This window comes from Phyllobates terribilis, unplaced genomic scaffold (assembly GCF_046119375.1).
Source record: "Phyllobates terribilis strain yellow unplaced genomic scaffold, ASM4611937v1 Scaffold_5__5_contigs__length_657084704, whole genome shotgun sequence".
NCBI lineage: Eukaryota > Metazoa > Chordata > Amphibia > Anura > Dendrobatidae > Phyllobates > Phyllobates terribilis.
The window spans coordinates 4,916,681-4,942,400 of NW_027362765.1; the positions used below are offsets into that span (position 1 = coordinate 4,916,681).

General features: G+C 44.2%; 2 protein-coding genes across 6 annotated transcripts in view; both read right to left on the bottom strand.

The window, feature by feature from the left end:
• LOC141271711 (uncharacterized) overlaps window positions 1–25,720 on the bottom strand; it is a 254,208-nt gene that overhangs the window by 40,939 nt on the left and 187,549 nt on the right. The window lies entirely within an intron of this gene.
• Window positions 1,901–25,720, bottom strand: part of LOC141271708 (uncharacterized) — a 34,241-nt gene continuing 10,421 nt past the window's right edge. The window contains exons 2-8 of one of the 5 annotated variants that reach the window (XM_073681796.1): window positions 16,602–16,799; window positions 15,028–15,173; window positions 14,719–14,898; window positions 14,512–14,635; window positions 14,330–14,427; window positions 14,041–14,131; window positions 1,901–8,084 (exon numbers count right to left, since the gene is read on the bottom strand). In XM_073681796.1, coding sequence (XP_073537897.1) covers window positions 6,727–8,084; window positions 14,041–14,131; window positions 14,330–14,427; window positions 14,512–14,635; window positions 14,719–14,742 — 1,695 coding nt within the window. In that variant the 5' untranslated portion in view covers window positions 14,743–14,898; window positions 15,028–15,173; window positions 16,602–16,799 and the 3' untranslated portion in view covers window positions 1,901–6,726. Of the gene's footprint in view, window positions 8,088–14,040; window positions 14,132–14,329; window positions 14,428–14,511; window positions 14,636–14,718; window positions 14,899–15,027; window positions 15,174–15,290; window positions 16,573–16,601; window positions 17,338–25,720 lie in introns of those variants that run through there. The other 4 variants (XM_073681792.1, XM_073681793.1, XM_073681795.1 and 1 more) reach the window with 4 other exon arrangements.

Genomic DNA, 25,720 nt, shown 5'->3' on the forward strand with positions numbered 1-25,720 from the left:
GCGGTGGCTCACTGGGTAATAAAGGGGTTAAGGCCAGCTTGGCATTATCAGCTGGCCCTAAGCCCGAAATTCATGGGGTCACGCCAATATTAGACATGACCACCATGAATTTCTAGTAAAGTATTTAAAAAAACACAACACCCAGAATAAAGTCCTTTAATTGAAATAAACACACAATTCTTTATTGTTCTAAATTAAACCATACTTACCGTCACGCCCATTCCAGCTGAAGCCAATGTCTTCTGCAATAAAAGAAAAATAATAAACCAACCTCATCCTTACCTCTCCATGGTTCCCACGACAGCTTCAGCTCTGCTACATCGAGATGACAGGCTGGACCGCAGCAGAAAGCTGCCATCCAGCCTGTCATCCCGCGGACACTGAGAAGCGCAGGCATGCTTGCGCTCCTCAGTGTCTCTCTGTGACGGCATAAAGATGAGACGAGTTCATGTCCAATGAACTCGGCGCACCTCATGCACGTCACTGACAGCGTGGGAAAATTCTCCTGCACTCAGCACTTCAGCGTGAAAATTCTCCCACGCTGTCAGTGACGTGCATGAGGTCAGCTGAGTTCATTGGACATGAATGAGCTCACCTCATGCACGTCACTGACAGCGTGGGAAAATTCTCACGCTGAAGCGCTGAGTGCAGGAGAATTTTCCCACGCTGTCAGTGACGTGCATGAGGTGAGCTCATTCATGTCCAATGATCTCAGCTCACCTCATGCACGTCACTGACAGCGTGGGAAAATTCTCCTGCATTCAGCGCTACAGCGTGAGAATTTTCCCACGCTGTCAGTGACGTGCATGAGGTGAGCTCATTCATGTCCAATGAACTCAGCTGACCTCATGCACGTCACTGACAGCGTGGGAGAATTCTCATGCTGAAGTGCTGAGTGCAGGAGAATTCTCCCACGCTGTCAGTGACGTGCATGAGGTGCGCCGAGTTCATTGGACATGAACTCGTCTCATCTTTATGCCGTCACAGCCAGACACTGCAGAGCGCAAGCATGCCTGCGCTTCTCAGTGTCTGCGGGATGACAGGCTGGATGGCAGCGTTCTGCTGCGGTCCAGCCTGTTATCTCGATGTAGCAGAGCTGAAGCTGTCATGGGAACCATGGAAAGGTAAGGATGAGGTTGCTTTATTATTTTTCTTTTATTGCAGGAGATCGTTGGCTTCAGCTGGAATGGGCGTGATGGTAAGTATGGTTTAATTTAGAACAATAAAGGAATGTGTCTTTATTTCAATTAAAGGACTTTATTCTGGGTGTTTGTGTTTTCTTTTAACTTTGACTATGGGGTTAGTAATGGGGGTGTCTTATAGACGCCTCTCCATTACTAACCTGGGCTTGATGTCAGCTGGCATTATAAGCTGACATCAACCCCAACCCTATTACCCCCTGCCACCGCACCAGGGCAGCGTGGAAGAGCGAGGCTAAGTGCCAGAATTGGCGCATCCTATGGATGCGCCATTTCTGGGGCGGCTGACGGCTGGTGTTTCTAGCCTGGGAGGGGGCCAATATTCATGGCTCCCTTCCTGGGCTATTAATATCAGCCCCCAGCTGTCTGCCTAGCCTTTGCTAGCTATTAAATTATGGGGGACCCCACGTCATTTTTAATGGGGGGGTCCTCCATTTTAATAGCTAGTAAAGGCTAGGTATTCAGCTGGGGGCTGATATTAGTAGCCTGGGAAGCTCCGTGGGTATTACCCCCTTCCCAGGCTTCAAACATCTGCCCCAGCTGTCTGCTTAACCTCCGCTAGAGACTAAAATTACGGGGAATCCCACGCCAATTTTTTTTAATAATAAATCCTTTATTTTAATACTAAATGACAAGTACAGTAACCAACACTGTCACTGTACTTATTATATATGTGACTGACATGTTTCTATCTATCTAATCTATGTGTGAAGCTCTATTCTGTCTGTTATAAATTGTCGGGTACAGATGCTGAATTGCCGGCCGGCTTTTTTAAAGAGACGGTGCATGAAAACACTATTATTTTTTTTAATAAATCCTTTGCAGTAAATGACAAGTACAGTAAGCAACACTGTCATTGTACTTCATATATATGTGACTGACATGTTTCTATCTATCTAATCTATGTGTGAAGCTCTATTCTGTCTGTTATAAATTGTCGGGTACCGCTGCTGAATTGCCGGCCGGCTTTTTTAAAGAGACGGTGCATGAAAACACTATTATATTTTTTAATAAATCCTTTACACTAAATGACAAGTACAGTAAGCAACACTGTCACTGTACTTCGTATATATGTGGCTGACATGTTTCTATCTATCTAATCTGTGTGTGATTCTCTATTCCTTCTATTCTAAATTGTCGGGTACAGATGCTGAATTGCCGGCCGGCTTTCTTAAAGAGACGGTGCATGAAAACACTATTATTTTTTTGATAAATCCTTTACACTAAATGACAAGTACAGTAAGCAACACTGTCACTGTGCTTCTTATATGTGTGACTGACATGTTTCTATCTATCTAATCTATGTGTGAAGCTCTATTCTTTCGGTTCTAAATTGTCGGGTACCGGTGTATGCCGCTGATGAATTGCCGGCTTTTCATGTTTCACTGTGAGCACTGTTCCCATCGATTTGGGCAATCACTGTAATGCCACAACCACCATGGCTGTGGCATTACAGTGAGTGGCAGACAATCCCTGCATGATTGGTGCTCTAAATAGCGCCAGACATGCAGGACACGCTTTTGGTGCACGAACAGTTATCGAACATAACCTCGAACAGCCGAATTTTTTGCAAATCGTTCGGGTTCGTCGAACAACTCGAACACCACCCAAAACAGCTCGAATTTGAGATTGGCGAACAGTTCTAGTCGAACACCGCTCATCTCTATTCCTGACGGCTTATTTTTTTCCCCTATTGGGACATCAAAAGAAAAAGAATATCTCTAAGAAGGGGCAATTGTGTGGACTGAGACAATTATTATTTGCTGACACCTTGGATATAAGGATATAAATTCCTGGTTTACTATAAGGAAATGGACAAATGGTCCAGTATAGTATTTCTGAGAAGGTTTTCTGAAGCAATAACTGGAGTAATTAACCATTGCTCCCATATGTGTATAGATTTCTTGAGAGCGTTCCTTTAATATAGATCCCATTTCCAAGCATAGAGTGTTATTTATCCTGGATTTTAGTTCTGTTATCGTTGGGGGAGAATTGTCTATCCAATGTAGTGCCAACAACTTTCTGGCTTGGAATAATATTCTTGAGGTAGCTATTGCTATATGGGAGTCTGGGTCTACGTCTTCTCCCAGGAGTCCTAGGATACAGATTTTAGGTTCCAACTGAAGTTGTATCCCAAATACAGATAGTACAAGAGCGATCACCCCTTTCCAGTAGTTGCCAATATTTACACATTCCCACGTCATATGTATCAGGTGGGCGTCATTTTGATCACATCTAAGACATGTGTCATCCGTTTGTATTTCAATTTTAAATAAAATACTTGGGGATCTATATACCCTATGAATCAGAAGAATTCGGGACAATCTTTGTGACTCAGACAATGAAAGTTTCGGTGTCATTTCAGTATTTTCCCCCATTGCTCCTCAGATAAGGGACCCACATCCTCCTCCCATTTTGTCTTAACTATCAAAGGATATTTATCCAACTATAGGGCCAGTAACTGCCTATAACTAAGGGATATTAGACCTTTTGTATCCACTGCTGTAGCAATGGTACAGTTCGGCTCAAAAGTTTACATACCCCAGCAGAATTAACATCCTCACCTGTGACCTGTTTGCTTGTAATCAGTGTGTGTGCACTGACATTTCTGGATTGTGAGTCATGGGGAAAGCAAAAGAATTTTCAACGGATCTATGGAAAAAGGTAGTTGAACTGTATAACACAGCAAAGGTAGACGAACAAAGATTTCAGCCACAACGGCAAGGAAAATTGTTCGGGATGCAAAGAAAAACCTACAAATAACATCATCTGAAATTCAGGACTCTCTGAAAACTAGTGGTGTGGCTGTTTCAAGATGCACAATAAGGAGGCACGTGAAGAAAAATGGGCTGCATGGATGAGTCGTCAGTAGAAAGCCATTACTGTGCAAATGCCACAAAGTATCTCACCTAGAATACGCCAAACAGCACAGAGACAAGCCTCAAAACTTCTGGAACAAGGCAATTTGGAGTTATGAGACCAAAATTTAACTTTTTGGCCACAACCATAAACATTACATTTGGAGAGAGGTCAACAAGGCCTATGATGAAAGGAACACCTTTCCTACTGTAAAGCACAGAGCTGGATCGCTGATGTTTTGGGGATGTGTGAACTACAAAGGCACAGGAAACTTGGTAAAAGTTGAAGGAAAGATGAATGCAGCACGTTATCAGCAAATACTGAAGATAAATTTTCACTCATCAGGGATGTACTTGGACGTTTCAACATGACAACCATCCAAAACACAAGGCCAAGTCGACCTGTCATTGGCTACAGCAGAACAAAGTGAAGGTTCTGGAGTGGCCATATCAGTCTACTGACCTCAATATCATTGAGTCACTCTGGGGAGATCTCAAGCGCTCAATTCATGCTAGACAGCCAAAGAATTTACAGGAACTGCAGGCTTTTTGCCAAGAAGAATGGTTAGCTTTACCATCTGAGGAAATAAAAAAACCTCATCCACAACTACCACAAAAGACTTCAAGCTGTCATTGATGTTAAAGGGGGCAATACACGGTATTAAGAACTGGGGTATGTGAACTTTTGATCAGGGTCATTTGGATGTTTTTGGTTGTCATTAAGATTTAAAAGAGAGAAAACACAGTAGTTTGACAATAAATGGCTTCACCCAACCAATAACCATGAGTGGAGAAAAAGTTTTTTTGTTATCATTCATATTCTCTGAAACAAGGCCAAGAAAGCAAAAATTCTGCCGGGGTATGTAAACTTTTGTGCACAACTGTATCTAATTATATGCTTAAAGAAATAAGTAATCATCTGAAAACTGTCTCTCTCATCAAGGAAGACAAGATTCATTTCAGGAGCTCATATGATTGGCAGGTTCCTTTACCATCTGGCTGCATCACCATCAAGTTCCTGATCCATTGAACACCTTCTGTGACGTGCTGGAACTCTCTGTGGCAATGGTGGAGCAGGTGGCCAGTCAGATATATGGAATGTCCAGGGCATCACAAATAGGTCTCATGTTGCTTGGATCTTTGAAAATTTACAGCTAGAATCGGTAGCCCCAGGAGTACATCAGGCCATTTTCCCAGAGGGCATCAAGTAGTGGTTTCAATACCCTTCTTTTAGCAAGTGTCATTCAGAATAGATATGTGAGCAATTATATGCGTTTTCCATTGAAATCACCAGGACCAAACTCCTCTGCTCTCCTCACAATGGCCTTTTTTACATTGAAAAAATGTATGCGACAGATAATGTCCCTAGGACGCTCAGGATCTGGGCCATGATTGCCTATTGTACGGTGCGCCTTATAAATCTCCACCTCCTTATCAATAGGATCACCAAGGATATTATTGAATAATGATCGCAGTGGTGGCATAATCACTTGTGCATTGATGCTTTCAGGTATACCCCTTATCCAGATATTATTGTGATTTTCTTGATCATCAACCATATTAAACAGATGGTTTATTTACTGGCTGTGAAGATCCAGTGTTAGTTTCTGAGCATTATGATGGCCTCTAATTTGGACGACATTATCCTCTAATCTCCATACCTTGTCAGTAAGCTGTGACAGGATAGAAGTGAGGGGACGTATTTCAGTATTGTATGTGGTCTCCAGCCTCTGAATATATTGCTCCATATCTTCTTTAGTAGGGATAGATACAATCTGATATACAAATAAGTTATGTTGTTCCCCATATCGGAATAACCTGTGGCTGGGGGGTAAATGTCCCTGTGAAGCAAGCACTGCTCAGTATGGGGGCTTTGGTGAGCGTACAGGGAGATTTGTGGAGCTGTTTTCTTGTGACGCCGACATTAAGAGAGAAATTGCTGCAGGACTTACAGGCTGGAGCTGTCTGGCATCATGAGGGTTTAGACTGCTTTTTTTCCACGCTGAGGTGAGGCAGTAATGGCTCCAGAGCAGGAAGATAAGACCTTCCATAAGAAACGCTGAATACCAGACATGCTGACAGAGGAGGAGGACCTCAGATTAACCTCTGATCTCTTCTTTCTTTCCCATATCGAAAGTCATGTTGGAGGCTGTAAATTGCTTATAATTCCCCCAGGAACACGGTCTGACGAGAGTGCTTTCAGTGTGTGCGTTCTCTTGGTGCTATGTCCAGGCTATGTCCCTCCTGTTGATGTTCAATACATCCAAAGGCGAGGACAGTGAAGGCGGCGTTGATTGGGCACAGAGCTTGTGTGATGTAACAACTTTATGTGAGCCCCGGGAATGCAAGTTGTGACACCAATGGAACAGTGCCAGAACGGGAGGTGCGTATGAGTGTTTTTATTTTAACAAGGCCAAACATGAGGAATGAGAAGGAGTTGTCCTAGTAGTGAACAACCCCTTTATGAAGATACAATTTTCGGTTAAAACATTTCCAACATTTATGAACATGAAAAAGATTTCTCCCCTGTATGAGTTCTCTGGTGACCAAGAAGAGATTATTTATTCACAAAACATTTCCCACATTTTGAACATGGAAAAGGCTTCTCAGCTATGTGGGTTCTCTGGTGTTTAACCAAATCGGATTTCTGGTCAAACATTTTCCACATTCTAAGCTGGAAAAAGGGGCTTCTTCTCTGTGCGAGTTCCCTGATGTTTGATAAGACTTGATTTCTCTGTAAAACATTTCCCACATTCTGAACAGGAAAAGGGCTTCTTCGCTGTGTGAGTTCTTAGGTGTATAACAACATTTGATTTCTGGTTAAAACGTTTCCCACATTCTGAGCAGGAAAAAGGCTTCTTCCCTGTGTGAGTTCTCTGGTGGATAACAAGATGAGCTTTCTGTTTAAAATATTTCCCACATTCTGAACATGAAAAAGGCTTCTCCCCTGTGTGTATTCTCTGGTGCTTAACAAAATCTGATTTCTGATTAAAACATTTCCCACATTCTGAACAGGAAAAAGGCTTCTCCCCTGTGTGAATTCTCTGGTGGTTAATAAGATGTGCTTTCCGGTTAAAACATTTCCCACATTCTAAACATGAAAAAGGCTTCTCTCCTGTGTGAATTCTCAGGTGAGTAACAAGATCTGATTTCTGATTAAAACATTTCCCACAGTCTGAACAGGAAAATGGCTTCTCCCCTGTGTGAGTATTCTGATGTTTCATAAGACTTGATTTCTCTGTAAAACATTTCCCACATTCTGAACAGGAAAAAGGCTTCTCCCCTGTGTGAATTCTCTGGTGGTTATTAAGATGCGCTTTCCGGTTAAAACATTTCCCACATTCTGAACATGAAAAAGGCTTCTCCCCTGTGTGAGTTCTCTGGTGAGTAACAAAATCCAATTTCTGATTAAAACATTTCCCACATTCTGAACAGGAAAATGGCTTCTCCCCTGTGTGAGTATTCTGATGTTTCATAAAATTTGATTTCTGGTTAAAACATTTCCCACATTCTGAACAGGAAAAAGGCTTCTCCCCTGTGTGAGTTCTCTGGTGGCAATCAAGATGCGCTTTCCGATTAAAACATTTCCCACATTCTAAACATGAAAAAGGCTTCTCCCCTGTGTGAATTCTCTGGTGAGAAACAAGATCTGATTTCTGGTTAAAACATTTCCCACACTTAGAACAAGAAAATCTATTCTCCGCTGTGTGAATTTTTTGATGTTTAAGGAAAGATTTTTTGAGGGGAAAACTTTTTCTAGGTTCTGAAAGTGAAAATGGCGTCTTTGCTTTAGGAGCAATTTGTTTTTTAATGCTTATTTTGTGACTTTGATTTTTCTTAGTAGTCGGTAATGAATCAGAAGACAGGACCTGTTTCAAAGGATCAGATGATAGATCTTTGTTGTGAATGGATGATGTTATATCTGTAGTAATGGCATTCACTTCAGTTGTATCCTGTGGGATCTCGAGATCATCTGATTTAAAAATTGAAGTTGTCAGCTGTCCTTCTGATCTCCTGGTACAGTCATCTGCTAAGAAAAAAAAACAATTATTAATTTTAAATAAAATATCTTTAAAATGTATATTTTTGAACATTTCTACAAACACTCCTTAAAATGCATGTTCTTTAAAAAATTGCATTATTCACCAAGACAATGACAGTTCATAATCTAATAAAGGCTCTTGAAAAGCAACATGGCTTCCATAAACCCATCCAGCAATATCAGCTCTCCCAAAGTCAAATCTCCCCCTCGCTTCTGAGCCTTGCAGTGTGACCAAACCACATAGCATCCATGTATTTGAAATTACTATAGTGAGAAGAACCCACTAAATTTACGGTGTGTGTCTCCTGGAGCACAATCTGGGCACTATGTGTTGGGTAATGAAATGGCATATTTGCAATTTTCACTCTCCAATATCCACTGCTTGATAATTTCCAGAAAGTGGCTGTGGAATCAAAATAGTCTGAAAAGCTCTGGAGAGGGACAGAAGCGCATACAAAATAGGGCAGTACCGTCTGGTTAGGGATAGGTATAATCAATGGTAGCACTAACCTAAGGCTGTTGTGTGTAGGCACAACACCTATAAGAACATAAAAAGCCGCTGCAGCTGCCCCGTGGCTGGAGAAAAGGTTCTTCCAGAGGTATAATGGTAAAAATGGAAGCTGACACGTTTAGGCGGGCTGGGCTCCGGAAATGAAGAGCCTTGGGATTCCAATTCGGTTTGTATTAATACCAACACATTTTCTGTTATAAAAACCAAGCCTCTTGGTTTTATACAGGTGCATCTCACTAAATTAGAATATCATCAAAAAGTTAATTTATTTCAGTTCTTTAATACAAAAAGTGAAACTCATATATTATATAGAGTCATTACACACAGAGTGATCTATTTTAAGTGTTTATTTCTGTTAATGTTGATGATTATGGCTTACAGCCAATGAAAACACAAAAGTCATTATCTCAGTAAATTAGAATACTTTATAACAACAGCTTGAAAAATGATTTTAAAATCCGAAATGTGGACCTAATGAAATGTATGTTCAGTAAATGCACTCAATACATGGTTGGGGCTCCTTTTGCATCAATTACTGCATCAATGCGGCGTTGCATGGAGGCGATCAGCCTGTGGCACTGCTGAGGTGTTATGGAAGCCCAGGTTGCTTTGATAGCAGCCTTCAGCTCGTCTGCATTGTTGGGTTTGGTGTCTCTCATCTTCTTCTTGACAATACCCCATTGATTCTTTATGGGGTTAAGGTCAGGCGAGTTTGCTGGCGAGTCAGGCACAGTGATACTGTTGTTTTTAAACCAGGTATTGGTACTTTTGGCAGTGTGGACAGGTGCCAAGTCCTGCTGGAGAATGAAATTTCCATCTCCATAAAGCTTGTCGGCAGAGGGAAGCATGAAGTGCTCTGAAATTTCCTGGTAGGCGGCTGTGCTGACTTTGGTCTTGATAAAACACATTGGACCTAGGCCAGCAGAAGAGATGGCTCCCCAAACCATCACTGACTTCACACTAGACCTCAAGCAGCTTGGATAGTGGCCTGTCCACTCTTCCTCCAGACTCTGGGATCTTGATTTACAAAAGAAATGCAAAATTGAGGACTTCTGGTTCCAGCGCTGGTCATGTAGGGAGGATGACTCCTGAGCTCCCGGCACCTCCACAGACCTTACTAAAATACCGGCTACAAACAGCATCGACAGGCTCCATAACCAGGCAAGTCAGGAAGACTGAACGGTGGGGCACGCGTCCCACCTACATGGAATGATATCTACTGCGCAGCAATGCCAAAAACTACACAGACAGCCCGCGCTTTCAGGGAGGTGTGATGGTGCTGGTACATGCAGACGCTCGCGCCACTGCAGAGGGAAGCAGGCTGGAGACGCACATGAATACTGGCACCAATGCTAACAGAGACACCCAGGTACTGGGATTGGACTATAAGAGACTGGCCTCAGAGGTGGCCGATAAACTATTACCTGAGATATCACATACCTTGAAGAATCAGTGACACAGGCACTGCAGGCAATGCAGGAACAGCTACATGAGGCCACTGAGTAAATAAACAGAATAGAAACAAGGATATCTGCAATAGAGGACGATGCGCACACTGATCAAGAGAGTCTGGCTAGACTTGCAAGAGAAAATTTTGTATTGAGAGACCGAATAGACGACCTGAAGAACAGATCCAGAAGGAGTAATCTCGGAATAGTGGGACTGCCAGAGACATTCCCCTATGAAGAGCTGAAAAAACTCTGTGAAATAGACATACCCAAAGCACCGGACATCACAACAGGACGCAAATCTGAAAGGGTGCACCGCATTGGTCCACCAGGAAATATGGAGAAAGGGGACAATAAAAGACCAAGACAAGTAATAGTAAAGTATCTTGATTTTTCTGATAAAAATGACATTATACAGAAATATCGCCGCCTCAGACAGCCCCTGTTGGTCCGAGGGGTAAAACTTCCACTATTTGAAGACTTTTCAGCTGAAGTAACCAGACAACGCAGATCCTTTGCTCCAATCTTCTCAGTCTTATTTAGCAAAAATATACATTTTCAATTAAGATATCCAGCAATTCTTCATATAAGACTGTGGGATGGATCCTCCAGACCTTTCACAGATCTGAAAGCAGCGGAAGCGTTCATGGATAACATCTTGAATCTACAACAACAGTACAGCCCCTACGCATGAAGAACAGATCCTAGAGAGTCGCAAGGAACACCTGAAGAAGACAACGGGTGATCACCCCCCTCCTCATCAAATTCACCGAGAAAGCAAAGGCAAGACAGGAGATCAAAAACCCCATGAAAAGAAAGAACTGTTGGGACAGTGAGTAAAAGCACTCTTGGGGAAAAATATGGGAGTCTACTCAGGACGTTGATTATATAAGACTCTGTGATATTCCTCACATATACCCTCCAAGTGTCTCACCACCTTGCCTCATCCAGATCTTGGTCACTCCCCAGTAATATCCGTTAAGGGCTAACTGGTAGGAGGGTACTGAATGTTTTGTATTTTCATGTAATATGTTGGACGAGTCTGGGGGAGGGGGGGGGGGGGAGACAATAATAAGGGTATAATTTGAAAAGAGGGGCTATAGGAACAATCGGAAAGGAAAATGTGGCAAAAAAAAGGGGGTGATAGATAAATAAATAAAATGATACAGGAGGTGCCGTGGTGAGGGAGATTTGACCAGGAAGAAGTGAAGTCAAAGAAGCTTAAAATACTGTATATAAGCTTAGGGTCATTTATTAACATGGTCATCAAGTTTGGTTCATGTTTACAGTTTAAAAAAGCCAAGTTTTGTTTGTAGGGATCTATAATAAAATACAATCCTGGAGCGGTTCATCTACACACGTTATCTCACTTGAACAGTTGCAGCTGAAAGCAGGGAAGGGGTGAGAAAAGGGAAAAAATGGGGGAGAAAAACCAGACAGTTGGGGGAAAAGGTAACCCAAAAAAATGTTGGAAAAAATTATGAGAATAATTTCATGGAATGTTAAAAGGATACGCTCTCCGCAAGAGCATATGATGATTCTTTGTCACCTGAAACGCCTGAAGCCAGATGTAGCTCTACTCCAAGAAACCCATTTTGAAAAAAAAGATTTCCGGAGAATGTAAAAAATGTGGGTGGGTAAAGTTTTCGGGGCATCATCAGTTGATAAGAAAGCAGGGGTGCTCACATTAATGAATAAAAATATAAATGGGCAGATGAGTGAAACTTATGTGGGAGAAGACGGTAGACTTCATATTCTGTCATTACCTGTAGGGGAGAAACGTATAGCTTATACAATGTCTATGCACCAAATACAAATAATAAAATCTTCTTTCATCAACTGGAGAAAAAGGTAATAGCAGACCTGGGCACAAATAGAATAGTGGGAGGTGCTCTAAGTTAGGTGGTCAATGTTGAGGAGGACAGGAAGAACTATCAAAAGGCGACCAAAACTGCCAAAAGACAGGATAGAGTTTTACCCATTTTGTTTGTCTACGGGGTTAGGTGATACATGGAGACTACTACACCCTCAGAATAGGGAGTCCACTCTCTATTCGCATGCGTGTGGCTCGCTATCCAGAACAGATTATTTTCTCATATCGGCAAACATACTAAGAAGGGTAGAGGATACCCAGATGCAAAACATAGTAATATCTGATCATGCATTGATACTGTTAGATATAGCTGATACACGCCAAAAGGTTCAGATTTGTTATGGAGATACTCCTCCTTATTGAAAGATGATGAAGGCTTCACCCTAAGAGTAAAGGATTAGTGGTCAGATTTTCTAATAGATAACGAAGAGAATAGGGAAAATAATAAATGACTATGGGAAATGGTAAAAGCGGTAACAAGAGGCAGAATAATGTCATATGTCTGTGGCAAAAAAAGAAACACTCAAAAAAAATTCGAGGAGGCCTCTGAGAAACTTAGAGATGCCTACACCAAATTTCAAACCAGTATGGCCTATATCAAATTATTACATAAACCAGGAAAAGACCCAATGGCCCTGGGCTTATACAGACCGATTTCTCTCAGAAATGTTGACAAAATACTCTCCAAGATAATGGCAGATAGATTGGCCACCATCATGCCAAAGCTAATATCACGCGCACAGTCAGGTTTCATCAAGGGTAGACCGGCCACGAGAAACATTAGAAAAGTACTATTGACACTTAAGATAAATCTTAACCCAAGGACAAGAGAAACACCAGCTTTACCTGCAATAGATGCTGAAAAAGCTTTTGACAATGTAAGATGGGATTGGATGTATATAGTGTTGAGAGGAATGTCTTTTGTAGGCCCCTTCTATGAATATATACGCACCATATACTCATCTCCGAAGGCACGGGTATACCGTACAGACCAAAAGTTTGGACACACCTTCTCTAAATTTAAACATTTTTCTGTATTTTCATGACTATGAAAATTGCACATTCACACTGAAGGCATCAAAACTATGAATTAACACATGTGGAATTATATACTTAACAAAAAAGTGTGAAACAACTGAAAATATGTCTTATATTCTAGGTTCTTAAAAGTAGCCACCTTTTGCTTTGATGACTGCTTTGCACACTCTTGGCATTCTCTTGATGAGCTTCAAGAGGTAGTCACCAGAAATGGTTTTCACTTCACAGGTGTGCTCTGTCAGGTTTAATAAGTGAAATTTCTTGCCTTATAAATGTGCTTGGGACCATCAGATGTGTTGTGCAGAAGTCTGGTAGATACACAGCTGATAGTCCTACTGAATTGACTGTTAGAATTTGTATTATGGCAAGAAAAAAGCAGCTAAGTAAAGAAAAACGAGTGGCCATCATTACTTTAAAAAACAAAGGTCAGTCAGTCTGAAAAATTTGGAAAACTTTGAAAGTGTCCCCAAGTGCAGTTGCAAAAACCATCAAGCGCTACAAAGAGACTGGCTCACATGAGGACCGCCCCAGGAAAGGAAGACCAAGAGTCACCTCTGCTTCTGAGGATAAGTTTATCCAAGTCACCAGCCTTGGAAATCGCAGGTTAACAGCAGCTCAGATTAGAGACCAGGTCAATGCCACACAGAGTTCTAGCAGCCGACACATCTCTTCAACAACTGTTAAGAGGAGACTTTGTGCAGCAGGCCTTCATGGTAAAATAGCTGCTAGGAAACCACTGCTAAGGACAGGCAACAAGCAGAAGAGACTTGTTTGGGCTAAAGAACACAAGGAATGGACATTAGACCAGTGGAAATCTGTGCTTTGGTCTAATGAGTCCAAATTTGAGATCCCAGGGGGAGGTGGATCTTCCTGGTTGCAAGTTCTATAGAAAAGGGTTTTCAATACCCAAAGTCATTTCAACAGTTTTGGGTGGAGGAGAATGTTGTGATCTAGAGGCAAAATGGAGATCACACGATTGTGATAAGGTCGGACTACACTACTGATAAAGCAACCACAGCCGGTGACTGAGAAGAATCAATGACTTCTCTGTATTTAGTGGTCACTACTCACCTGGCCAGCCATATGTAGGAATCTCCTCTTTACACCACTCAACACCCCTCACATATGTCTCTGTAGTATTAATATGGGTCAGATCTTCACCCTGAAACAAATATCGTAAAAGTCACAGACAGATGGAGAAGTCCCATCTATGATCAGCTCTAATCCTGCCATCTCCACCGTTCTCATTACACAAGTATAAAACATATAATACTGGTGGATAAAACAAGACTGAGCACAAGACCTTCACAGCCGTCTACACATCATAGGGGAAATCTCATGACACCTTCTCTCCATCTACCTGATGATCCTGAGGAACATTGGGATCTTCTTGTTTACAGTCCTGTCGAAGAAGAGGACGGGGACATCTCTCTGGTGTTGTCCTCTTACTGGATAGAACTGGAGGAAAGAAAATTCATGGACTGAATTCGTTCTTTACATACAAATAATTATAGGCCGTGTGTATTTAGTCCTGTCTATTACCTGGTGATGTGAGGGGCTGGGGAACCTCCATCATGACGTCCTTGTACAGATCTTTGTGTCCTTCTAAATACTCCCACTCCTCCATGGAGAAATAGACAGCGACATCCTGACACCTTATAAGAACCTGCCACATACAATGATACCATCATCCCCCCGATCCCTTCATAGCGTTACTGTATAATGTCCCAGCATTCCCAGCAGTGTCACCTCTCCAGTCAGCAGCTCAATCATCTTGTAGGCGAGTTCTAGGATCTTCTGGTCACTGATGTCCTCATGTATCAGGGGGTGAGGTGGAGGCCCTGTGATTGGGCTCAGGGGTCTTCCCCATCCCTCAGACACAGGGGCCTGACAGCGCTCACTAGAGGTCTTCTACACTACTGTGTAATCCTGGTTATGGAGAGACACATTAATACATCTCACTCTAGACATTTCCAGAGTCCTCACCTCTCCAGTTCTGTCCATCTGTTATTCCCATAGATAAGAATGATGTAATGTAACGTCATCAGAATCTCTCACCTCTCCAGTAAGCCGGAAGAGGATCTCTAGGGTGAGGTGTAACATCCTCTCCACCATCTTGTCTCTGTCCATATCCATCCTTGATGGATAAAATCAGGAAAATTCTCTTATATAGAAGATCTTCACTGATCTGATATTGTAGAGACCTGAATGAGAAGAAGATGAGCCGATGTAACATCATAAAAATCCTGTGTAATTGTAACATCCCTGGTGGCGTGCTTGCATAGTGCACCACCTCCCACTATGCAAGACCGCAATCTTACCCATCAGTCCAGCCTGCAAACCTTGCTCCAGTTCATGCTGTGTGCTTGTCCCTTGTCTGACTGCTTAGGGCGGCGGCCCGGTTGCTTCCTGATTCTTATAGCTGCTGTGGGCGCGCTCCTAATGCATCCCCAGCCTATTGCTGTGAGTCACTGGATATTTAAACCCCCTCCACCCTGAAGGTGGTGCCTGAGCAACACTAACAATCAGTGTGCTCCTTCTCCTCTGAGTTGCCAGGTCCTGTTCTCATCTTGTCTGTTTCCGCCATCCTGGGGGCTGTATTCCCAGGCCTGTTACCTGTGACTTCGTTCCAGTGTCAGTTCCTGTCTGAACTATCTCCTAGCCTGTTTATTTCTATATCCATACCTTCCCTTTTTCTGCAGTGTCTGAACCTGCACCTAGCTCCAACTCGTTGTCTCTCTACTTCTGTTTGTGACTTTAGAGTCCACTCGCTACTTCATTGTAAGTACCTTGTGTGTATCTGGTTCTGCTTGTCCCTTTTCCCTTCCTCCATATCTACCTCCTGTGTTCTAACCGTCTTCCTGTATTTTCCTGTCTGTTCCATGTGAACAGAGCCCAGTCCTCTCTGCCTGCACCTTCAGCCCTGTCCTGCTCTGCTTGTCCACCACTCCTGCGGTTTCGCTCTGCTCCCCCTTGTCCTCCGCTCCGGTGGTTCTTCTCTGCTCTGCTTGTCCACCGCTCCGGCGGTTTCGCTCTGCTCTACCTTGTCCAGCGCACCTGCGGTTTCGCTCTGTCTGCTTGCTCACCGCACCAGCGGTTTCTCTCTGCTCTGCCTTGTCCACCGCTCCGGCGGTTTTGCTCTGCTCTACCTTGTCCACCGCACCTGCGGTTTCGCTCTGTCTGCTTGCTCACCGCACTAGTGGTTTCTTTCAGCTCTGCCTGGTCCACCACTCCGGCGGTTTCGCTCTGCTCTGCTTGCTCACCGAACCAGCGGTTCCTCTCTGCTCTGCTTTGTCCACCGCTCCGGCGGTTTCGCTCTGCTCTGCCTTGTCCTCCGCTCCGGCGGTTTCGCTTTACTCTGCTTGTCTACCGCATCTGCGGCTCTGTTCCTGTATCCCAGTCTGTACTGGACCCTATCCAGCCTGCGCTCCAACCTGCTAGTGCCTCCCTATCTGCACGCCAGCCGTGCCTGCCAGTACCTCCCTGTCGGCATACCAGCCGTGCTTACCAGTACCCACCTGTCTGCATACCAACTGTGCCTGCCAATACCCACCTGTCTGTATGCCAGCCTAACCTGCCTGTTCCTGCATTCCTCAGTTCCTGCATTCCAACAGCGATGTCCGGGGTCTGACCTGGAGTAGCACCTGGTCCTTCTGCTCGGTTCCTCCCTGGTGCACGGAGTCGACTGAGCTGCCATGCGACCTTGGTCGGATCGGGTTGATACTTAGTTACGCCCCTTCAGGCACTCCTCGGTTCATGGTACAGTGGGATCACTAATCAAGCACACCCCAGTCAGTCCGGGCGTGTGCATAACAGTAATAATACAATTACTGGAGATAATAAGGGGAAACATATGAGGAGATTTATTATTTTACAGTATTTAGTTTTCTTCTTTACATCTAGTAATAAAACCTATATACACTGCTCAAAAAAATAAAGGGAACACTCAAATAACACATCCTAGATCTGAATGAATGAAATATTCTCATTGAATACTTTGTTCTGTACAAAGTTGAATGTGCTGACAACAAAATCACACATAAATCATTAATGGAAATCAAATGTATTAACCAATGGAGGCCTGGATTTGGAGTCACCCCCAAAATTAAAGTGGAAAAACACACTACAGGCTGATCCAAGGTTGATGTAATGTCCTTAAAACAAGTCAAAATGAGGCTCAGTATTGTGTGTGGCCTCCACGTGCCTGTATGACCTCCCTACAATGCCTGGGCATGCTCCTGATGAGGTTGCGGATGGTCTCCTGTGGGATCTCCTCCCAGACCTGGACTAAAGCATCCGCCAACTCCTGGACAGTCTGTGCTGCAACGTGACGTTGGTGGATGGAGCGAGACATGATGTCCCAGATGTGCTCAATCGGATTCAGGTCTAGGGAAAGGGCAGGCCAGTCCATAGCTTCAATGCCTTCATCTTGCAGGAACTGCTGACACACTCCAGCCACATGAGATCTGCCATTGTCCTGCATTAGGAGGAACCCAGGGCCAAGCGCACCAGCATATGGTCTCACAAGGGGTGTGAGGATCTCATCTCTGTACCTAATGGCAGTCAGGCTACCTCTGGCGAGCACATGGAGGGCTGTGCGGCCCTCCAAAGAAATGCCACCCCACACCATTACTGACCCACTGCCAAACCGTTCATGCTGAAGGATGTTGCAGGCTGCAGATCGCTCTCCACGGCGTCTCCAGACTCTGTCACATGTGCTCAGTGTGAACCTGCTTTCATGTGTGAAAAGCACAGGGCGCCAGTGGCGACTTTGCCAATCCTGGTGATCTGTGGCAAATGCCAAGCGTCCTGCATTGTGTTGGGCTGTGAGCACAACCCCCATATATGGACGATGGGCCCTCATACCACCCTCATGGAGTTGGTTTCTAACCGTTTGTGCAGACACATGCACATTTGTGGCCTGCTGGAGGTCATTTTGCAGGGCTCTGGCAGTGCTCCTCCTGTTCCTCCTTGCACAAAGGAGGAGGTAACAGTTCTGCTGCTGGGTTGTTGCCCTCCTATGGCTCCCTCCACGTCTCCTGGTGTACTGGCCTGTCTCCTGGTAGCGCCTCCAGCCTCTGGACACTACGTTAACAGACACAGCAAACCTTCTATATAATTCTATGTAAATATATATTTATTTTTTATTTTAAATTCTTTTTTTTACAGGTACCATGGTACCTGGGTCTGGAGGTGAGAATCTCCTCTTCTCCAGCCCCGGGTACCGTCCACACATTGAACCGCATTAACATCCGCATGTATACATACGGATGTTAAGCATTTCAATGCAAGTCAATGGCGGCAATTACGCTGCGTGTCCGCAAAATTAATGGACATGCTGCGTATTTTTCCGCAATGATACCCGCATCGGAAATTTCCGCAGCATGTGCACAGCACATGCGGATTCTCATTGGGGACCATGGGGCATGTATTATCAAGCGTTTTCGCTGCGGAAATTCCGCGGCAAAAACGCTTGAAAAATGCATAGTGGGCACGCAGCCTTACAGCTGCTGGCAATGATTGAAGGAGGTCCCCCCTGCCAGCCTAACAGTGAGTAAATACAAATGGGGGGGCCTTTAGTCAGGGATGATAGAGGGGAAGGGGTTAAGTTACTTAAGGATGAATGGGGGCCATATTCCCTCATCGCCCCTTTCACAACTGACTGACTGCACGGTGCACCCCATTCCCTTATCCCCTCTGACTGAGGCTTTTCCCTCCATATCACCCCTGGCTGCACCCCCTCCCTGTATCACACCTGACTGCACCCCCTAACTGATCCTGATCCCCCGTATTACCCCTGACCTGAGCCCCCTCTCCCCTTATCACCCCTGACCTGAGCCCCCTCTCCTCGTATCACCCTGACTGCACCTTCTCTCCCTGTATCACCCCTGACCTGAGCCCCCTCTCCCTGTATCACCCCTGACTGCACCTCCTCTCCCTGTATCATCCCTGACCTGAGCCCCCTCTCCCTGTATCACCTCTGACTGCGACCCCTTTCCTGTATCAACCCATGTGACCTCTCTCCCTTTATCACCTCAGACAGACTTAGCCCCCTCTCCCTGTATCACCCCTGACTGACTTAGCCCCTTCTCCCTGTATCACCCATGACTGACTTAGTCCCCTCTCCCTGTATCACCCCTGACTTACTAAAAGTCTTACTAAAAGTTACTAGCAAAGTGAGGCCCTTGATAAGAAGTTATGGCCTTAAATGTGGCAGAGAGATTTAAGTAAGGGAAAGCTCTTTTTTTATATCACTAATAACGCCATACATAAGTGATTTAGGGCCCCCACCACTATTAGTGGATACATTCACATTATGCATTTGCTGCAGAATTTCTACAATGGAAAACCCATAGCAAATTAACAGCGGTAATATCCACACAGATATAGTGCAGATATTGTTGTCTTTACTGCTGGTTCACCTTTACCACTGAGGCTATGTTCCCACATTCAGGATTCTCTGCGGTTTTGAAACTGTGTGTTTATGCAGTGTCAAAACTGCAGTGGCCAGATGTTAAAGCATAGTGGATGGGATTTCTAGAAATCCCATGTCCACTATGTGTGCATCTCAGGCTGCGGATCACCCGCGGATTCTGACAAGTGGCACGTCTTTCAGATCCGCAGCATGTCAATTTCTCTTGCGGGTCCACATGTGGACTTTCCCAATAGACTAACATCTATTAGGAAAGTCCACAGGAGAAAAAAAAAATGGCGCTGCTCATTAGCATAATGAGGGCGGAAGTGCTGCGACTCTACTGCAGTGTCGGGGCCGCAGCGGCTTCACTCTGTGGGAATGTAGCCTGACTTGATCCTTTTGTATTGCAAAGGATGAAGTTGGTGGTGAATATCCGCAGCATCGGTTAATTCACGCTCTGGATTTTCTCAGCGTATGGATGAGATGTCATAAAATCCCATCCACTACGCTGGTGCTATAAAACATTGGTTTAGCTGTTATTACACATCAGGGGACATTTATCATTGAGTTTGCACCAAAATGTGGGCGCCATCTCTTTCTATAACAATAAGAAGTGTACTATCTTATATTATACCCTGATATTAGCGTGTTACCACACAATTGGAGGTCTTATATTTATTTCTATGTAGCTACGTAGTGGGCCCCAAGAATGATTTTCTCTGGTGGGCCCAATGTACTCCAGTCCGACGCTGTGTGAGCCTATAGTAACTCCACTAATATCAGGAATTTTATGTAATTCTACAGCTAAATGTTCCATCATCAATGTGTATAGCAGAGGTGATAAGGGACACACTTGTCTCGTCCCCTTTTTAATAGAAAATGTGTCAGATAGAAGGCCGGTTACCCTATCACTTTAGGGTCAGTGAAGGATAGAATTTTAGATAACAAGAAAGAGCTCAACTCAATCTGTGGCAATATGCTCTTCAAGAAAGTCCAGTGCACTCTGTTGAACACCTTTTCAGTGTTGACAAAAACAAGGCACATTGGGATCCCCTGGTTTTTTTTTGTATGTGAAATTAACAATGTTTTATCCGTATTATCACGAGCCTCTCTACCTTTAATGCAGCCAACCTGATCGCTGCTAACAATTGAGGGTAGGTAGTGGGAGAGCCATGGTGCAATTATTTTAGAGAATATTTTGACATCTACATTAATGAATGATATTGGATGAATATTAGGGCAGGCATTTGGTTCTTTTCCAGGCTTTGAGAAAAACCATTATATGACTCTTAACTGATTGGGGGCAAAGGAGGGGAGTCTTCTGAGATATTATTGAGCTCTTCGGCTAAAATGGTAATAACATGGGTACAAATATCTTATAAAATCTATTATTGAATCCATCTGGCCCAGGGCTCTTCCCGATAGGGAATGATTTATTGGCCTCTCCTATCTCTTGTTCAGTGAAAGCTTTGTCTAGTAAATCCTGCTCAGGGGTCTGTCTGGAAGGAAAAGCAGTGTCCATATTTTGTTTCAAGAATATTAGGTGGCATGTCGTGGTATTGTCCATGAATATTATACAGCGAGCTATAACAGCAACGAAATGCTTCAGCTATGTCAATGGGGTTATGAATTTCTGGCACAGGTGTCCTTTTATTTTGTATACATATGTCCTTTACATGCATGGATGTAACCTCCTTCCCAGTCGGAGACCACATTTATTTGTGAATTTGTCCATACGTGTTGCTTGTGCTCTGAGAGCAGACAAGAATTATACACTCAGACACTGGCTGTGTGTTATTTTCTTTCTCCAATGCATCGTATTTATTTCATTTGAACAAAAATGGCAGATTTAGAGATAATATATCTTAATCCAAATTAGCTCTTCTTGAAAGGGCTACCACGGCAACACACACACCAACATACATACAGAGTGGAAATTAAGTATTTGATACTCTGCGGATTTTGCAAGCTTTCCCACCTACAAAGAATGGAGAGGTCTGTAATTTTTATCGCAGGTAGACTTCAACTGTGAGAGGCAGAATCTTGAAAAAAAATCCAGAAAATCACATTGTATGGTTATTACATAATTAATTTGCATTTTATTGCATGAAATAAGAATTTGATAGAAAAGAAAAACCGAAATTAATATTTGGTACAGAAACCTTTGTTGACAATTAGAGTGGTTAGACGTTTCCTGTAGTTCTTGGCCAGCTTTGCACACACTGCAGCAGGGATTTTGGCCCACTCCTCCATACAGATCTGCTCCAGATCTTTCTGGTTTCGGGGCTGTCGATGCACAACATTTTCAGTTGCCTCCAAAGATTTTCTATTGGGTTCAGGTCTCGAGACTGGCTAGGCCAGTCCAGGACTTTGAAATGCTTCTTACGGAGCCACTCCTTAGTTGCCCTGTCTGTGTGTTTAAGGTCATTGTCATGCTGGAAGACCCAGCTACGACCCATCTTCAATTCTCTTACTGAGGGAATTAGGTTGTTGGGCAAAATCTCGAGATACATGACCCCATCCTCCCTTTAATAAGGTGCAGTCTTCCTATCCTCTTTGCAGAAAAGCACCCGCAAAGTATGATGTTTCCCCCCACCATGCTTCACAGTTGCGACGGTATTCTTGGGGTTGTACTCATCCTTCTTCTTCCAAACACGGCGAGGGGAGTTGATTCCAAAAAGTTCTATTTTGGTCTCATCTGATACACATGACCTTCTCCCATGCCTCCTCTGGATCATCCAGATGGTCACTGCCGAACTTCAAACAGGCCTGGACATGTACTGGTGTGAGCAGGGGAACCTTGGGTGCCCTGCAGGATTTTAATCCATGACATCATGGTGTGTTACTAACGGTAATGTTTGTTACTGTGTTCCCAGCTCTCTTCAGATGATTGACCAGGTCCTACCATGTAGTTCTGGACGAATTCCAGACCTTTCTCAGAATCATCCTTACCGCACGAGGCGAAATGTAGCATGGAGCCTCAGGCTGAGGAAGATTGACAGTCATCTTGTATTTGTTCCATTTTCTGATAATAAATAATCTACATGCTAAAAAAATATGTTTGTTTCGCCGTGGCTGCATGTCTCATGGCTGTTAGACACCTACAACACATACAGGGATTGCCTAACAAACAGGCAATCCCTGCATATGTTTTGGATGTCTAACAGCCACGAGACATGAAGTCATGGTAATGCGAACATGTTTTTAGAGTACGCCAAAGATACTCAGTTAGCACCAAACCATGCTTGGATAACCCCTTATCCGAGCACGTTCGCGCATCACTAATAATTGTGCCAACAATTGTTGCCCTCTCACCAAGCTGCTCGCAAATTGTCCTGTAGCCCATCTCAGCCTTGTGTAGGTCTACAATTTTGTCCCTGGTGTCCTTACACAGCTCTTTGGTCTTGGCCATGGGGGAGAGGTTGGAGTCTGATTGATTGAGTGTGTGGACAGGTGTCTTTTATACATGTAACAAAGGAGCAATTAATATAGGTAAGAAGAGAAGAGTAGGAGGGCTTCTTAAGGAAAAATTAACAGGTCTGTGAGAGCCAGAATTCTTGCAGGTTGGTAGATGATCAATTACTTATTTCATGCAATAAAATGTAATTTAATTATTTAAAAATCATACAATGTGATATTCTGTTTTTTATTTTTAGATTCTTCCACAGTTGATGTGTACCTACAATAAATATTAGAGACCTCTCCATTCTTTGTAGGTGGGAAAACTGGCAAAATAGTCAGTATGTCAAATACTTATTTTCCACACTGTATATACAGTATATGTACACTTTGGGTCACTTCCATCTACAATAGCCCATAGTATATTCCTAAATGGTCAAATTTGACCACTAATACATAATTAGAGACACAAAAGGATCACCACACTTGTTAATTACTAGTTAGTATATGTGGGAAATAACTGATAACACAATTCTGATATAGAAGCTCAGATTAGTGATGAGCGAGCATACTCGCAAGTACTCGGTACTCGCCCGAGCATCTCAGTACTCGAGATGCTTGGAGCTCGCTGAGTACTTGCGAGATGCTCGGGCGGATGCTCGGGTCCCCTCCCTGCATGTTTGGCTCTCTTTACAGAGCCAATGAACATGCAGGGATAGCTTATCACTCACTGTAATGCCGCAGCCATGTTGGTTGTGGCATTACAGTGATTGGCTGGCCGCACAGCGTCATCAGGTCTATATCAGACCTGGCGCCGCTGTACTCGTCAGTCTACTCCGCAATCAGGCAGAGTAGGGAGAGGTACTGCTGAGCTAGGGAGAGATTCGCTTGTTTATTAGGTAGTGTAGGTAGAACAGATCCAAACATATGCATCTCAACAAACAGTCGTGAGGACTAATCCATCTGCAGAGATATCAGGCAGGCAGTGTATATAGGCAGGCAGGCAGTGTATATAGCAGACTGCAGTGCATATAGCACAAGAGGCTCCATTCCAATTCTGCCTTCTGCTGCTGTTAGATATTTCTAGACAAAGGCCCAGGTCTCAGGGGCCAGGAATAATTTTTTTTTGGATCTTAATCCTCATTATTTGCTTAAAAAGCAATCCAGAGAACACAGTTTTTCTGCGACATTTGCTTGTTGGCACTGCAGAATACAGCCAGGTCCTTTCAATAATACAGTGCTAAAAATCCAGCTATTTAAAACTGTATTTTCTCCGTCACACGGATCATATATACGTTTTCAGAAAATACTACCATTTCTGGCCTCCATTAAAAATTTGTTTCAGTGTGTCAGCGAAGTGTTTGACACCGGTTTGCTGTTTAAAATAGTTACCTACAGGCCAGGTATTTAAAACTGTGGTTTCTCCGTCACATAGATCACATATAACTTCGCTCCAAATTCAGCCATTTGTAGTGAGTGTGGAAGATATTGGCCTCCATTTAAAATGGGCAAGGCGCGTGGCAAGGGATGGGGAACTGGGCGTAATGGTGATGGTGCATGCAGAGGCCGAGGCCGTGGGCAAGCTGAAATTGTGCCACAACAAACACCCATATCTTCTCGCCTGACCTTCCTGTACCAATGCCTAGGGGACCGCAGCACACCACTATTGAACCCAGAGCAGTGTCAAAAGGTTGTTGGTTGAATAGCAGATAATGCCGAGTGCCTGGAGACAACAGATCCCACACTTGGACACTCCGAAGAGCTGTTCACTTTTCCATTTATAGATTCGGGTCTCTTGCCCAGTCCACTTGAGAGGGGCAAGAGGAGATCACATGTAGCGATGCCCAAATATTTGAGCAGCCACGGTCACACGAAGGCGACAAGTGTCACAAGAGGTGGACGATGAGGAGACACAATTGCCAGAAATTCAAAAGGAGGACCAGGGTGCGGAAGTGGAAGAGCGAGGACAGCAGGACACAGGGGGAGGGAGGCAGAGCATGCCAACAGGCAGGAAGAAGTAGTGTGGTGGCCGCAGACAGAAGGCAGGCAAACGTTCACCGTAACACCAACACGAAGGAAGTTGCCAGTACAACTGTTAGGTCTTCCCGAGTCTGGTTGTTTTTTAAAGACTCTGCCGATAACCACACAAAGGCCATTTGCACCACCTACCAGGCCAGCATCAGCATCAGGGATGGCAAAACTACCAGCCTGACCACCACCACCATGATCAGGCACATGGCAGCAAAGCACCCGACTTTGTGGGCCGAACTCCAGGGTCCAGGAAGAGTGTCTGCGGGTGGCACCACCGCTTCTTCCATTGTTGTGCATGCAAGCCAATCACCTGTCCATGGTGCATGCGAAGATGCCTCCTGCCCTGCACCTGTAATTGCACACTCTCAAGTAGCAGGGTCAGGAAGCATGTCCACATCCTTGTACCAGCGCAGCGTTCAGTTGTGCATACCCCAGTCCTTAAAACGCAAGAGCAAATACGCAGCCAACGCCCCACAGGCCACTCTACTAAATTCCCACATTTCGTGACTGTTTGCGTTCGAAATGTTGCCTTTTAGGCTCATGGAGACAGAAGCATTCAGCAATCTGATGGCGGTGGCCGTCCCTAGGTCCCCAGCCGCCACTATTTCTCCCGGCGTGCTGTCCCCGCATTACACAAGCACGTGTACCAAAACATTAGCCGTGCCCTCAATAATGCAGTTACCGTGAAAGTCCTCCTAACCAGGGGCACATGGACAAGTGCTCGTGGGCAGGGAACGGTACATCTTGCTGACGGCAAACTGGGTTAACATAGTGGAAGCCGGGACCCAGTCGGACCTTGGGATGGAACACGTCCTCCCGACGCCTAAGATTGCGGGCTTTAGGTCAATCAGGGTTGCCCCCACAGTCTACAGCTCCTGCATCTCAGCCTCCATTTCCGAAATGACC